The 16,197-nt window shown below is 24.4% G+C and overlaps 2 protein-coding genes across 2 annotated transcripts in view; one reads left to right on the top strand and one right to left on the bottom strand.

Moving 5' to 3' along the window:
• Positions 1–3,894: 3,894 nt before the first annotated feature.
• Positions 3,895–6,932, top strand: LOC122860830 (histone acetyltransferase Tip60). Its single transcript, XM_044164836.1, has 5 exons — positions 3,895–4,026; positions 4,133–4,190; positions 4,642–4,710; positions 4,871–6,050; positions 6,140–6,932. The coding sequence occupies exons 1-5, from the start codon at positions 3,982–3,984 to the stop codon at positions 6,246–6,248; spliced, it is 1,461 nt and encodes a 486-aa protein (XP_044020771.1). The 5' UTR covers positions 3,895–3,981; the 3' UTR covers positions 6,249–6,932.
• Positions 6,933–7,983: 1,051 nt separating this feature from the next.
• LOC122847820 overlaps positions 7,984–16,197 on the bottom strand; it is a 51,607-nt gene continuing 43,393 nt past the window's right edge. The window contains exons 13-21 of the mRNA XM_044145677.1: positions 14,927–15,410; positions 14,383–14,779; positions 14,075–14,309; positions 13,767–13,986; positions 13,502–13,657; positions 12,791–12,945; positions 12,606–12,715; positions 12,006–12,530; positions 7,984–11,934 (exon numbers count right to left, since the gene is read on the bottom strand). Coding sequence (XP_044001612.1) covers positions 11,782–11,934; positions 12,006–12,530; positions 12,606–12,715; positions 12,791–12,945; positions 13,502–13,657; positions 13,767–13,986; positions 14,075–14,309; positions 14,383–14,779; positions 14,927–15,410 — 2,435 coding nt within the window. The 3' untranslated portion in view covers positions 7,984–11,781. The remainder of the gene's footprint in view (positions 11,935–12,005; positions 12,531–12,605; positions 12,716–12,790; positions 12,946–13,501; positions 13,658–13,766; positions 13,987–14,074; positions 14,310–14,382; positions 14,780–14,926; positions 15,411–16,197) is intronic.

Genomic DNA, 16,197 nt, shown 5'->3' with positions numbered 1-16,197 from the left:
ACGCATTAAACATCGGCGTTTCACTTCTATTGAAAAATGCTCTCACAAAAACCTTTTATTTTACTACAGCTAATACTTTTCAAATTACGAAAATAATAAAAAAAAAAATCATCGATTTCTACAGATTTTTGAAAGTTATTAATTATTTAAGAATATTAAAACAATCAAAAAGTGTACTGATTGAAGCATTGAAAATCTGCTGAAGTAGATTGGTGTGTGTAAATACACTTATACTTTTAAGAACACTACATTAAAACACTGTAAAATTTTAGACATTAGGGGCGCTTATTTATTTTTAACTATATGGTTATAGGGTGCCCTTTTACCCAAAAGAGTAAATTACTTTGGGATTTACATTCAGCCTTAAAATAAACAATGTATAAATTATAAAATTTAAAATTTTTTTAAATATTAAAAAATTATTTTTTTTAAATATTGACTCAAAATATAATTTAATTTTTTTTTAATTGTTGAATTGACACATTTTAAATGTCAATATTCTATTGAATAAAAAAATTAAATTTAAATTTTTTTTATCCTAATATAAAAAGGACAAACATCATCGGTCTTCCGGACATTTGATTGGTCATTGTTTTTTTCTCACTTACTCTCATACAAATTTCTTTCTGTTTGCTTTTTTCTATTATTTTTTTATTTATTTCGTTAGCAACGAAAAACAACAAAAAGCGAGTAAACAAAATTTTTGATATTTTTATATTTTTAAAATTGACATATTAAGCTAGCACAACTTTTTGATAATCATCGGATCTCAAATGCAATTGGGCTTAAATTTTGTGCGAATTATGTGTTTTTATGTGTGGAAAAATAAATTTGAAAAGAAAATTTTTTTATTTTTACATTTTTTTTAAAAAATTCAAATGTATTCGCTTTGCTTTCTCAATAATCATCAGATCTCGATGCAATTGGGCTTAAAATTTTTGTGCGAATTATGTGTTTTTATGTGTGAAGAAATAGAATTTGAAAGAAATTTTTTAAATATTTTTTATATTTTTTAAAAAATTGACATATTAAGGGCCTTTAACTTTTCTATAATTATCGGATTTCGATGCAATTGGGCTCGAAATTTTGTGCGAATTATGTGTTTTTATGTGTGAAGAAATAATTCAAAACAAAATTTTTTAAATATTTTTTATATTTTTTTAAAATTGACATATTAAGGTAGCACAACTTTTTCAGTAAACATTCAATCTTCATGTTATTAGACTAAAAATTACGTGTGAATTATGTGTGATTTATGTGTAAATAAATAAATTAAAAAAATTTTTCGTTAATTTATTCGCATTCTTTTTTTTTTATGATAATACTTGTGTTTATAAAATCAATGAACAATGAACCTTTTAGAAGGTGTAGCGCGCCAATGTGCTCGTCTATACAAAATGTATATAAAATGTAGAAAAATAAAAAATTTAAAAATTAGAAAAATGTTAGAAATTATTATTTATAATTTTTTTTAAATTATAAATTTTTTTTTTTCAACTGTGTAAATTATTCAAACTAATTTACTTTTTTAATATTTTATTTCTATTTATTTTTCATAATTCAATTAAAAATAAATAAATTAAAAAATCTTTTCACAGAAAAAAAGCTTTAATCCCAAATTAATTAATTGTGTTATAAAAAATTCCAAAAAAAAAAAAAAAAGGTTTAATTTTAATGTTTAGATATTGATTTTCAGAATAAACTCATATATGTTGTAAAATTTCTAATTAAAAGGAGCCCAAGGATTCTGCGCATAAGAAATTGCATGTGTGTCTAATGATTTTAGTGTTACCTCGCTATATATACAGCCACACACAAACACACAATGTATAATGTGTAAGAAAATAGATAGAGAAATGTTAAGTTGGTTAGCCAGATAAGGATACATGAATTTTGTGAACCAAGACACATTTTCAACATATACAAATATATATACAAAGTTGTGTAATATGTCTAGGTAAGATGCAGCTTTATAATACAGTTGGAATATCAAAACAGAAGGGAATGGTTTTCTTAGTATAATATTGGTATACATTAGATGGTTGTTGCTAGAGGTCTTGTGGGATTCTTAATGGCAAATGGCCTCCAAGGTAACACTAAGACTATTAAATACCAGCATCCTGCTCTCCCTCTTTCTCTCTTGAGGAAATTTATACTCAGACTTTCTTCACCCTCTTTAAAAAAAATTCTAAATATTTTTTATTTTTAAATTAAATAATATATCAATGATAATGTATTTTATATAAATAAAAATAATATTAACTCATCTTGTTGTAAGAATATAAACAAATATGTTTTCATGAAAAAAAAAAAAGTAAAAAAATATATACGAAGATCGAATTTTATTGGGTTTATCTTTGAGGCAAATGTTCAGCTAGAGATTTATGATATGATCCCTGAGTGAGTTTGGATTGGCAGGATGATATGAATTCTATAGTGTAAGAGTTCAATTAAATTTCTGAATATATAGGGGAAGAATATATAAAAAGAGATAAGAAAATTTTTTTCAAGATCCGATATAAAACCACATTGCATGGAAGGGCATGTCGATATCTTTTTAAAAAATATATATATATATTTCTACCTTTTTCTTGAAAGTTTGTTTTTATTTTTTTATTTTTTTTTGTCTTTAACCAAGATGATTTTGATGGGTATGTAAAGATGTATGTGTGTGCGACCTTTGCACAAGAAAGCTTCGACATGTTCTGGGGATTTTTATAACTTTTTATTTTATTTTTTTCCTTTTTGGCTTTGAGATTCGATTTAGGCTTTTGAAAAGAACGACCAGAGGGGAATCACATGGTCTTCTGATTGGTCGTACATGACCACGCCCTACATATAAGGGTGGCTCGACCGAGTACGTACTATCATGTGGCAATATCATGTATATATAGCTAGTGTATGGTGTACTAACATCGTAAATATATATATCGAATATAGAGATCAAATAAACAGGGTGGGGCTTTTGTTTTTATCATTATTTCATATCAAAACTGATTTCCCATAATTTGTAATTAATAAAAAATTTAAATATTCAATTTAAATTATAGAAAAATTTAATGAAATTATTTTTTTAATTTGATGAAATTATTTTTTCAATTTGATGAAATTATTGTTTTACTTGGCTAATTTTTTTTTCCCTCTTGTTTTTTAATATATTAAATGGAAAATTGATTTTTAAATTTTTAATAAAATTAATTGTTTATGATTTGTTGAATTTTTCATTTATACAATGTTTTAATTGATTTAAATTTATTATTTTTCATTATACTCTCAATTATACGACAGTGTTAATTACAAATTAAATATTTTTGTAATTTTTTTTTTCTTGTTTAATTGATATGACATGAAGGATGATCATTTATTTGCAGGTAATGATTTTTTTTGTCTGAGATATAAATTATTACTGCATAATGAGCTCGAAAATGTATGGATTTCGTTATTTTTAATTGTTTAAAAATTTATTGTTATTGAATAATTTGTCATGGAGTTGTTATTGTCGCAGGAATTATATTTTGTATATAGATAAAAAATTATATACGTATTTTTTGCTAGACGACAAATATTTAGTCATTATCATCGATAGCTAATGAAAAAACGAATGTTAATATGAGCATAACCGAACATTGATCACAATTAAATTGTGAATTGCAATCCAACAACGCCAAAATTGCAACAACGTAAATTGCCAACGAAAAATATTAAATTTTTTTCAAGCCCGCGCATTTTTACAGCTAAATTATATAAAATGAAGTAAGCCTAGTATCGAATACAATCGAGCATACAATAAACGATTAATCGATTAGCTATCAAAGCGCCACCTTTGTTTGAATCCTTTTAAATTTAGTTACAAATAAAAACCGCGGGACAAAACGGTGGAGCTGTGGCATCATCAGTCAACTCGAGCGACTTTGAGCGCATCAAAACAATCTCGTGTTTTGTGATAAAAAATATTTATTTAATTTGTAATTATTGACTGAAATGATTGAAGAGCACGACGAGCGTGATACAATATGCGACTCAGTGGTAAGATGATTATTAAATTCAATTTTTTGTTTAATTTAATATTGACCGGGTGACAATTGAATCATCAACAAACAAATATACAAAAAATATAACCTCAAATTTTTAGAATTCGCTTGTTGAAGGATGTCGCTTGCCGGTTCGAATGCCTGGAACTGATGATTGGCGTGAGTATTAATATTATTTATAATTATTAACAATATAAAAATTAATTATTTAAAAATGTTATTAAAATTTTTTCAATAACACAGGCAATTTTACAAGTGTACACAGTGACACATAGTTTTGACATTTCAATGTTTGACTTAACAATTGATTACATGTTAATTATTAGTTAAATAATATATTGATAAATAATGATAATTGTTTATTAAGCTATGTGATAGTTGATATAATAATTGGTCATGTTGATAATGTTTTTATTTTTTATTTTTTTTCATCAACAACAATTTGTTTTGTTTGGCTCTAGGGTTATGTTTTGGCTGTCAAAAATAAATTGTCAATGTTATTGTTGACTCAGCATGATGACAATGATATTTTTATAAATGATATTATTATTAAAATATTATTATTTATTGCATTACAATATAGTAATTGTTTATTTAATTTTTTTTTCAGCACTAGCCGAAATAATAAGTCTGAAAGAAGAGCGAGGTGTCAAATGGTACTACGTGCATTATGTAGACTGTGAGTATATCACATAAAAAAATAAAATAAATAAAAAAGAATATTAATATATTATATATTCTTAATAAATCATCATGATACTAATTTTGTATTTTTATTTTATGATTAAATCAATAATGGAACGAAAATAATAAAAAAAATAAATGAATAAATAATACAGTCAACAAAAGATTAGATGGATGGATAAAAGAAGATTGTTTAGACACAAGAAAAGTACAATATCCACGTAAAGATGGTATAATACCTGGTACTGGTGCTGCAACACCAAAAAAACAAATACCAAGTAGACCACCAAGTCCAACAATAACAAATAATGAACCAGTTAATGGTACAGCTGTATTACAAGCAGCATTACAAAAAAAAATATCACGTAAAAGAAAAGCAACATTTCTTGATAATGATGATTCACAAGATTCACCATTATCAACATCATTATCATCAACAACAACACTAACAATAACAACAGCAACTCCAACAACAACAACATCATCATCATCAGCATCATCATTAATAAATGTAACACCAACAAGTGGACCAAGACCAACTGGTTCACTGGTTGCACATCATCATGATGATGTTGTTACTAGAATGAAAAATATTGAATTAATTGAAGTTGGTAGACACAGAGTTAAACCATGGTACTTTAGTCCATATCCACATGAAATGGTTAATTTGCCATGTATATATATTTGTGAATTTTGTCTTAAATATAGAAAAAGTCGTAAATGTCTTGAACGACATCTTGTTAAATGTAATTTACGTCATCCACCTGGTAATGAAATATATCGTAAAGGATCAATATCATTTTTCGAAATTGACGGTAGAAAAAATAAGAATTATGCACAAAATTTATGTTTACTTGCAAAATTATTTTTAGATCATAAAACATTGTATTATGATACTGATCCATTTTTATTTTACGTTATGACGGATTTTGATAATCGTGGTTTTCATATTGTTGGATATTTTTCAAAAGAAAAAGAATCAACTGAAGATTATAATGTTGCTTGTATATTAACATTACCACCATATCAAAGAAAAGGTTATGGTAAATTATTAATTGAATTTTCATATGAATTATCAAAATTTGAGGGTAAAACTGGATCACCAGAAAAACCATTGTCTGATCTTGGTTTATTATCGTATCGTAGTTATTGGGCACATACAATACTTGATATATTATTAACAATGAAACCAATGGTGGATAATGAAAAAGCACAAATAACCATCAATGAAATATGTGAAATAACATCAATTAAAAAAGAAGATGTCATATCAACATTACAAAATATGAATCTTATTAATTATTATAAGGGACAGTATATTGTAACATTAAATAGGTAAATTATTTGTTTTTAATTTTATTATTTGCCATTAATTAATTAATCAATCAAGATAAGGTTTAATATAATTCATTTTTTTTAAACAGGGATATAATTGAGCAACATCAAAAAGCGATGGACAAAACAACAATACGAATAGATCCAAAGTGTTTACATTGGACACCAAAAGACTGGAGTGTAAGAGCTAAATGGTGAAAGTTTTAAATAGCAAGTGAAATAGACAATAATATTTTTAAATTAATTTAGAAAAAAAAACATTAATTTTCGGTGGTGAAAAAAAAATTTATTTAGAAGAAAAGAAAAATGATGAATTACATTTAATTTAAATGTGCAAACAAAAAAAAAACATTGTACATAATAATTATAGTTTTTTTTTATTTTTTATTTAAAATGTGTGTAATGTTTTTAATGAGGCTTTAAAATATCAGTGCACATAAATGAAGAAAACAGAAAAAAAATCTAAATTTAAAAAAAGAAACATTAAATTATTAATTATAAACTATTAAAATTGATTAGAAAAAATCAGCTAGTCTGGTGCTACGAAAACAGGTCTAGCGTGCATTGACCAGATCAAATTTTTTTAAATACAGTGATTAGGTAAACAATAATGAAATTTAAAAAAAAAAAACAACATGAACATTAGTAGGATTGTAAATAAATGTGATTTTGTAAATTGTTGTTTTTATTATAAACAAATACAAATAATAATAATAAAATTTTTCCTAAAAAAATGGCGGTAAAAGTTACCGACTGAAAATATTATAATAGTTGATATTCCTACCGCTTGTTAGCGTTGCACTCATTTTCTATTTGTCACGATCTTTCTTCTTGTGGAATTATATATTTTCAGTTGAAAAAAAAATATATTTGCGCAAGAGCTGCGCAAGTGCTAATTTTACAATCAAATTTAGTTATTAAATTGAGTTAATTAATTGTTTATTTATAATAAATCACTTTGTTTATTTATTGTCCATCAAATGAGTGATAAATTATTTCTGAATATTGCTGATTTAACGGGAAAATCTGCATACTGTCAAAGCCGGTTGAGCATGGAAAACACGGCCATTAATAACAACACAAAATGGCAGCATGGTATGTTAATATTATTGTTATTTATTTTGTTTGTAAATAAAAAACATGTAAACAATCGTGACATCATAAATTTATACAAATAACATAACAGTGAAAAAACAACAAAATTAAATATTAAAAATTAGGTTCCATTGTCGTTTTAAGAAAATTAACAAATTTTTATATTTTTTGCAATAAATTAATCTTGAAATAATAAAAAATAATTGAATTATCATGTTATAAATAAATAACAGTCAATAAAATTATAATTAGCTCAAAAATATTATTTAAAAAATTTTAATGAATTAAAAATGTCAATATTTATATTTTTTTTTGTAATTAAATTTTATGATAGATATAAAATATTTTTTATTCTTTATAGATACAAAAAAGTGTGGCCAGAAATTATTGAGAGAAAAAGGCTGACGAAAGGTGATAATTTGGATCTGATCACGGCTGAAAGTTAAATAACATTGGCTGAATGATTATCAAATAACGACAATATTCAAAATGAAATAATAAAAATATTTAATTTTCTTGATGAATTCAGTGAATATATGAAAATGAGATCGATTATATTCCATACTGAAAACTAATACAATCAAATAATCAAAAAAACAAAAAGATTAAAAATTTTAACTTGGAGAATCAAGTTTCAATCAATATTTAATATCTTGCGTTAATCCGAAAGTACCAGAGCCAATCGAATGGCTCTGTGTTGCACTAAATCAGAGATTAAAAAAAATTAAAATGCATCGTTGAATAAATTTATAGTCTTTAATTATTAGTGCGTTTAAAATTAACAGGTAATATGGATTTATGGTAAAATAATAAAATAAAGGAATTGTATTGAAAAATTAAAATACCAAGAGGCACATGGAGGTCGTGAAAAATTTAAAACACATGAAGAAAATGTAGATAATTATAGACATGATGAAGAGCCACCACCAAGTAATGATTCATCATTCAACTATACCAATACCCCAAGAAATTATACCAACAAAACCAACACTAACACCAGATGCTGATGGCATGATGCTAGATGTTGGGACACCAAAAGATGCACTTATAAAAATTCCAAAAAAAGGTGAACATTATACCAACTCGAGGGAAATCATGTTGATGTTACTGATCAATCAAAGTCACCTGTGGATTCTGTTGGAGGACGTGCATCAAGCAACAAGAAAGAAATAAAACAGATTGCCAAACTTCAATTATAGTTGAATTATTTATTCATTTTTCTTTCGTTTTTTTTTTCAAGTTACAACCCCCTTTGTTTTTATATCATTATCGCATATTGATTTCTTGGGTAGAATTCATTATTCTTGCAACCTAAAAAAACATAAAAATGTCTGAGATTTTATTAATTTTTTCGTGTTAATAATACCGTTGTTAGCGGCACTACCCAAATTATTTTTCGTTGTTCAATTAATGATACATCCTTGAAGATTAATCAAGACACTCGTCATCAACAGCAAAATATCTAAGAGCACTATGTAAAAATATAATTTTTTTTTAGAGGTCAAAGCAATTCATAAACGTAACAGAGTAATAAAAATAATTAAAAATAAATTCTAGACGTTTGAAATAATGATATCCAGGTGGTGAATAAATATTAGAATATAATTTCATGAAATTTGTCCGTGGAAAAAAAATATATTGTCCCTCGTGTTGCCTCCTCCACAAAATTATTTGGCTCTGACTTGGACGTCATCATTCAATGACCAAGTTTTCTCTATTTTTACCCAATTATTTTTGACTTAAAATTAACTCAATTAAATTCTCGTTATATTATGAATTATATGTATATATATATTTTATTTTTTCTTTGATGAATTTATAAAATAAGATATTAATTTGACAGTCGAAAATAATTACAACTGCAAATTGATACATTACTTTATTTTTTTAACACATTTATGGGGTGAACAATTTAGTCGGCAATGGCTGGACACGATAATATTTTTTTTTATGATTAAATTATTTTTTTTTTGTTTTAATTTTTATAAATTTTTTATATTTTTTTTTTTTTTTCGAAAATTTTTTTAACAAATAAAATGAATTTCTGGTTTGTTTTTCAATTTGAATAAAATGTATATTGATATCGAACGGTGCCTGGACTTGTCTGCCAAGACTTTGTAAAGTTTTTTTTTTTTTTTGAAAATTTTTATTCAATGTCATGTATGAGTACCAATACAGGTGCTAAATGTCGATATTTATTTGATGATTACGATTTTTTTTTGAGTTATAAATTTGTGCTATTGTGGAAGCATCAATTTTAAAAAGATTATTTCTTTTTTTTTTTTTTATTGTTTAGTCAATCGATTGGCATTTTTTTAAAATTTTTTATTACAAGTTATATTATTTATTTTTCGTTTACAAAGTATATCCATGTTGGATTGAAATTTGAAAATCTACTTTCATCCAGCCTTGCCTGAACAATAAGTACTCAACAGTTCTGGAAATTTCCATTTTAAATTAACAACGAAAATTAAATATTCATTATCATCTCTGTACATATTTTTATTATATTTATTTATTTTATTTTTTGTTCATTTTAACAACAATAATTTCCTCGGGATATTTTTTTACTGAAAATATTATTTTTACTGTCTTCCTTTTTATTTTTAAATATATATATCATAAAATCATTTTCTTTTTATTTTAATTTTTAAGTTTATTTATTATCCAATAAAAAATCGAATTCTTTTGCATAGTCAATTTTGTTTTTTTTATTTATTTTTTAGATATGATTTTGTGCTCAAGTTTGACGATGGTATTTAATTTTTCGATATGCGAATATGTTTTCTTTTTCTTTTCAATTACTTAACTGACATAATTTGATTTTAATTTTTTATATATATTTATTTTTTTTGACACAGTCTTTGTGGACTTATTGGGAAATGTACAAGGGGACATCGAACTTTTTGAAATCTTATTATTGCAATTGATGCAAATTTTTAAATCGGGTTTATATTCATTCCCATTATCATAATTAATATATATATTTTTTTTTCAATTTAACTAGTAAGGTTTTTCTCGTTTTTTTTTTGTCTTTTATATTCTTATTTTTTCTCTACCACGACTTGAGTAAAAAAAAATTATTTTATTTTTAGAAATGTTCATACAGACATTTCAATTTTACATGAGTATACTGGTAACAAACAAAAATTGATAAATAAATAAATAATAATTTTAATTACTATAATTTTTTTATATTTTTTTTTTATTTTGCTAATTTGCAACAATTTTTATATATTTATTTTTTAATTTTTTTAATCTCTGCCTGAGAGTATTAGAGATACAAAATCTATAATAAGAAAAAACAGGCTTAAAACATTTATCATTTCTCTCACATTTAATATCAACTTATTGGCATCAATAAATTATTTTATTTTCTAATTTTTTTTTTTTTTTTTTCACATATCAGTTGTTTATTAAAATTATTATTTTATTTTTCAATATTTTCTTAATATTACTCATTTCGATTTATCATTAATATATCATTTTTTTTTACTTAAAATTAATATTTTTTTTAATCTTTTGTTTGTTTGACTTTATTAAGAACTATATATTTTTTTATTTTCTTTATTATATTACAAGATTGTCATTGTCGGAAATTTTCAGCCGTTTTTGTTTTTCATAATTAATTCATTTGGCCATTAATTGCAAAGCTATTTTTTAATTTTTTTTTTCTTTAAGATTATGACATTTACATTGTTTACACGTATATACATTTATAATAATGTATTGTTATTTTAAAACAGGGCCATTATTAAGCAATGAAAATAAATATTTTTATTTTTTATTTTACTATTTGTAAGTTAAACACTTAGATAAATAATTCAGATACATAGCTAACAATTTTTCAGGTCTCAATGCTTCAAAAAACAGGCCACTATTTCAATATACATATATTTTTTTTTTTTTTTTTGTTTTTAAATAAATTTTATCTTATTTACGCCATGAGGTAATATTACTCTCCACATTTTTAAAAATTTTAAACATATTGTTTCTTTTTCACATAAAGATATACACATTAATTAAAATTACGACAAAATTATAATTTAATTATTTAAAAATTCATTTCTTTTTAAAATTTATTTATCTATATATTTTGTATATTTTTTTTTTTTTTTCATATTTATTTTTTTATTATTAAAATTATATTTTTTGCAAATGAAATTATATCGATAAAGCGTATACTTGTATGATGAAAATTTAGATCACGTATGTAAATATTTATTTTGTCTATAAAAAAAAAAAAAAAAAAAAGTTATTGTGTGTGTGTTTAGTACACAAGCAATATCAAATTGCTTTTGAGTATGCTGAGTCGGTCGGTCAGTGAGTGGTATTTAAACAACGTCATATATTATCAACATGATCATCTAGCTTGCATAAAACCAAGGCCTAGATATCACTATTCACTATGCTTCATCATCATTATAATTTACGTATTATATCCTTGTGAATATCGAGTTTATCTATAACTCTCTCTCTCAGTGGCATCAATATCATTGCTCATACATTTTTATTTTTTATTTTCTTTTTAAATTAATTTATATTCATTAGATATCCAAGCAAACACTTTGTGTATTATTTTTTATTTATTTTTTAAATTCCTGATAGATATGTTGGTTTTTTCTTTAAAAATAATTTACAAACCACAATCAAAACTGTCTTGATTTTGAACTCTTTTTTGATAATCTTCAAGATACGTATCGACATTACGATAAATTCCTGAATTTGCTTGAAACACAAGGGTCTCAAGTATACGTTCATTTTTAATTGCTTTTGATGGTAAAACAATCTGTAAAAAAAATTAAAAAATATTTAAAATATATTTATGAATTTGTAATTTAAAAAAAAAAATAAACTTACTCTTATTAATTCTTGTGGTGTTATACGATATAATTTTAAATCTTTACTTAATCTTTCCATGATACATTTAAATTCATGTTTAGCATCAATTTTATTTGAATTTTTATTTTTAATTTTATGCCTTGCCCAATTTAACATTGCTTCAAATTTTTTAATTTCAACAACTTCTAAACCACGACACATAATTGTTTGTACCATTGATTCACTTAATGTTAAAAAATGTGGACTTTGAAATAATTGATATGCACGTGTTTCAACAAATGCTAATATCATATTAACAAGTTCTGATGCTGATGTATAACGCCAATAATAATTTTCAAGTGAACACAACATAATACATACAATTTCAATTCTTAAAAATTGTTTTGCATGATGAAAACATGCTTGTAATAAATCTGGTAAATCATAATGTTCAGCAGCACATATTAAACCAGGTATATTACTACATGTTAATGGACATGAACCAGTATGTAAATAATCCAATAATACACCAAATGTTTCTGGATCAAATTCAATTATGTCAAACTGAAATATTTAATTTCAATTTAAATTTTAAATAAGATATTATTATATAAATTATAAATTAATTATTTTAATTACCTCTGTTTGTGCTAATTTTGCTCTATCAACTTTTTGTGCATCAGCACAAACACTTAGCCTTGGAACAGCTAATGAACTTGCTCCTTTATCTTTTTCTTTTGAATCTTTATCTATTTATCAAAAAAAAAATATGTAATTAATTTAACTTATGAATTTAATGTTGTAATTTAATTTAATTAACTTACTACTACAATCTTGTGAACTTGACCATCTTTTTCTATCTTCAATTTGAAGTGTATTACTACCATGTTTACGTATACTTCTACCCCAACCAGCAGTTATTGTACCAAGTCTTGAAAATGCTCGTTTAACCATTGGTGATGATGGCACACTTTTGGGCCTAAACATGTCAGAGCCAGTATCTCACAATAATAGTTAAATGGCACTTTAAGGTACAGGGACATTTTTTTTTATTTTTATTTCAAGTATATAAATTAATTAAATTGAAAAAAAAAAGTTTCATTTCTTTTTTCATATGTTAATTTAGATTTTATAATTTTTATAATTGAAAAAACTTAATTAATACGTGCTTGAATTAATATTTTAAACATTAAATTTTGAAAAAAGACAATTTTTATTTATTATTTTTCACATTGAACATTAAAAGATCAAAGGATATATAGAGAGAAAATTTGTTTATAAACATTTAATTAATTTATTCATGCAGTGCAGTGGGAAAGTGGGATTCATGGATGTGCCTTATGAAAAAAACATCAATAGAATTAATTTAAAAAAAAAAATTATAATATCATTCAACATAAAAAATTGAGACAGTTAATCATTTGATCTTACCATCTATAAATTTTTATATTTTAATATGATTTTATTTGAATAAATAATTTCTTTTTTTGATAATAGTAGATGGTAAAATCATTTATTTGACATTGATAACCTACCTTGGACTTTCAATATCAGGAACTTGTAAAAAATTTGAACTTTTTGGTTTTTGTGGACTCATTAATGTTGGTGCTGGTCTTGAAAGTAATTCAGCAACTGGTACTTGTGGACTTCCAAAACCCGTTTGAATTCCATAAAGCATTTCTTGAAAAACTCTATTTAAAAAATAAAAAAAAAATTAATAATTAGCTTTGAAGTTTTAATTAAAACTTGATAATTTGTTTATTTTTTATTTTTTTTGAAAAATAAATTTGATAAACTTGCCTACTTCTAACACCAAGTATAGCTCTTACACCAATAAATCTAACACGATATATATAAATAGTGTTAATTTCTTGCATGATCTTGCTGATGGTATCATATGCAATATCTTCTAACATTTGACTTCGTGTTCTTTCTTGCATTCTTGCAAATTTTGGTGCTGAATAACTTGCACGTTCACCATTAACTATTTTTGTCAACATCCATTCACGAAACATTGCTCCTAAATTAATTGAAATAAATAATAAAAACAAACAAATAAATAAATTTATATATTTTTTAAATTAATAAATTATAAATTATAAAAAAACCTTTTTCAAAAACACTTTGTTCCCAAAGATATGGTTTATATGCACCAACTTCATCTCTTGTTACAACTGATACTTCATATCGCGTTATTTTTCTTTTAATTCTTGGACTAACACGTACAAGTATAAATGTATGAAGAAAATGTGATTTAATACATGCTGGACTAAAACTTGTATTATCTGCTTCCAAAAAAACAACACAAACAATATCATTGCCAATGTGTCTTTTTCTTTGTAGCTATAAATTAATAATTATTTATTAAATAAATTAATAACATAAATATATTATAAATAATATTTATTATCATTACCTTTTGTGGATCATGTTTTTCATAAGGCAAAAGTGTAGATACATGAAACATAATCTCAATGCCACGCCAATTTGTATAGACGGAATAGAGACCAGTTAGGTCATGGACGGTATCGAGGCCACCTTTGTATTTGTCAAAACCTTTTAATCTAACTTTATCACCAAGTATTTGTAAAAATTCTTCAAACAACAATGTACCATCATTATTATCAAGAATTTCTTCTTCACTGTATTGACCTTCTTGTACATAAATAACACCAACTTTTAATTCAGATTTTATAAATACTTGATCTAACTTTAATAATTCTTCTGGTGTATCAGGAAGTTGACCAAGACATAAAGGTGGATTTATGTTGACTTCTTTTCCAAGACTTTTAACAACTTCTTCACGATTATATCTAGATTTTTCAAACAATTATTCGTGCTTATTATTTTGTTTTATATTTCGATAATAAAAATCAATTGGTGATTTTATAATAATTTTAATTTCAAGAAAAGAAATTAGATTTAAATTAAAATTGCTTGATATTTTTAAAGTGACTTACCGATCAGCAAAAACACAACTTGCTGGTATGAGTCCATGTACTGTATAACTGATAGCCCTAACAAGAATTCTAAATTGATCTCTTCCATTGATTGTTTCTTGTTTGATACTCAATATAACTGGACCTAAATCTTCATCATTTGTAAAATAATTCCAATGTTCAGAGCCATAAAAATATTTTTCATATGTTTCTTGTTCAACAGATGTCAATTCAAAGCCTTGATTTTTTTCCCATTGTTCTTCAATAACTGTTTTTTTTTTAACAACATCATCATCATCAATTTCATTTTCTTCAAATAAACAAAAATCATTGTGTTGTTTTATAATACATATATCTTGTTCATCTGTTTGTTCTGGATCAGTACCATCACGATCACTTTCACTTTCACCCCATATTGTATCTGTTGTTATTTGTTGTCTTGAACATTCAATCCAATAACCTGGTGTTGATATTAAATTATGTGGATATTCTTGGCAAAATTCATCTGTTAAATAACAAAAAAAAAAAAAAATTATTATTTTATCATCAATCAAACAAATAAATTTTTATACCATAAAAGTTTGTGTTTTTAAAATTATTATCATGTTGTGAATTTAATCGATCATCTCAGTTGTTTTTTTTTTTTACTTTTTTCTTCTTCAAGTTCAATTAAAAAAAAGAAAAAACTTGAATAAGAAAATATATATAAAAATATCCTGCGAAGAAATATTATTTCAGGGTGGTGATACATATAAATGCTTAGGTAGTTAAAATATATCATGTCACACAGGGTGATTTATAACTGTCTGAGAAAATGTTAAAAGGGGAATATCTACTCAGACACCATTCTCCTAATTTTTTTTCTTTTATATTTTTTTTTTCTTTTTGATTGTACGATTCTTTATGGATTGGTTATAGCATTATATTATTTTCAAGTATATTATAAATACAAAAAATATATATTTTATTTTGTTGTTTTATGATCAACAGTCGAGTCACTGTAAGGTAGAACACCAAGCTGTTTATTGGCAGGGCTCGGTATTCGAACTTAGAGTGAACCGCCAGTATCATTTTTCATTTTCTCCAAAACTTTTTTTTTTTTGTCAATTTTTTTTTTTTATTGAAAAGTTTTGATATCACGTCCCTGATGAATCCTATGAATATCGTCTGAAAGCTTTGGCTACTTTTTCATGACCTCTTGTTGAATAATAATAATAAAAAATAAATAATATAAAAAATTGTTGAAGCATTAAAGTAAGATGTGAGAAAAACTAGTACGCTTGAAATACCAA

Source organism: Aphidius gifuensis, linkage group LG1, assembly GCF_014905175.1.
Source record: "Aphidius gifuensis isolate YNYX2018 linkage group LG1, ASM1490517v1, whole genome shotgun sequence".
Lineage (NCBI taxonomy): Eukaryota > Metazoa > Arthropoda > Insecta > Hymenoptera > Braconidae > Aphidius > Aphidius gifuensis.
This window is presented reverse-complemented; position numbering and strand designations above follow the sequence as displayed.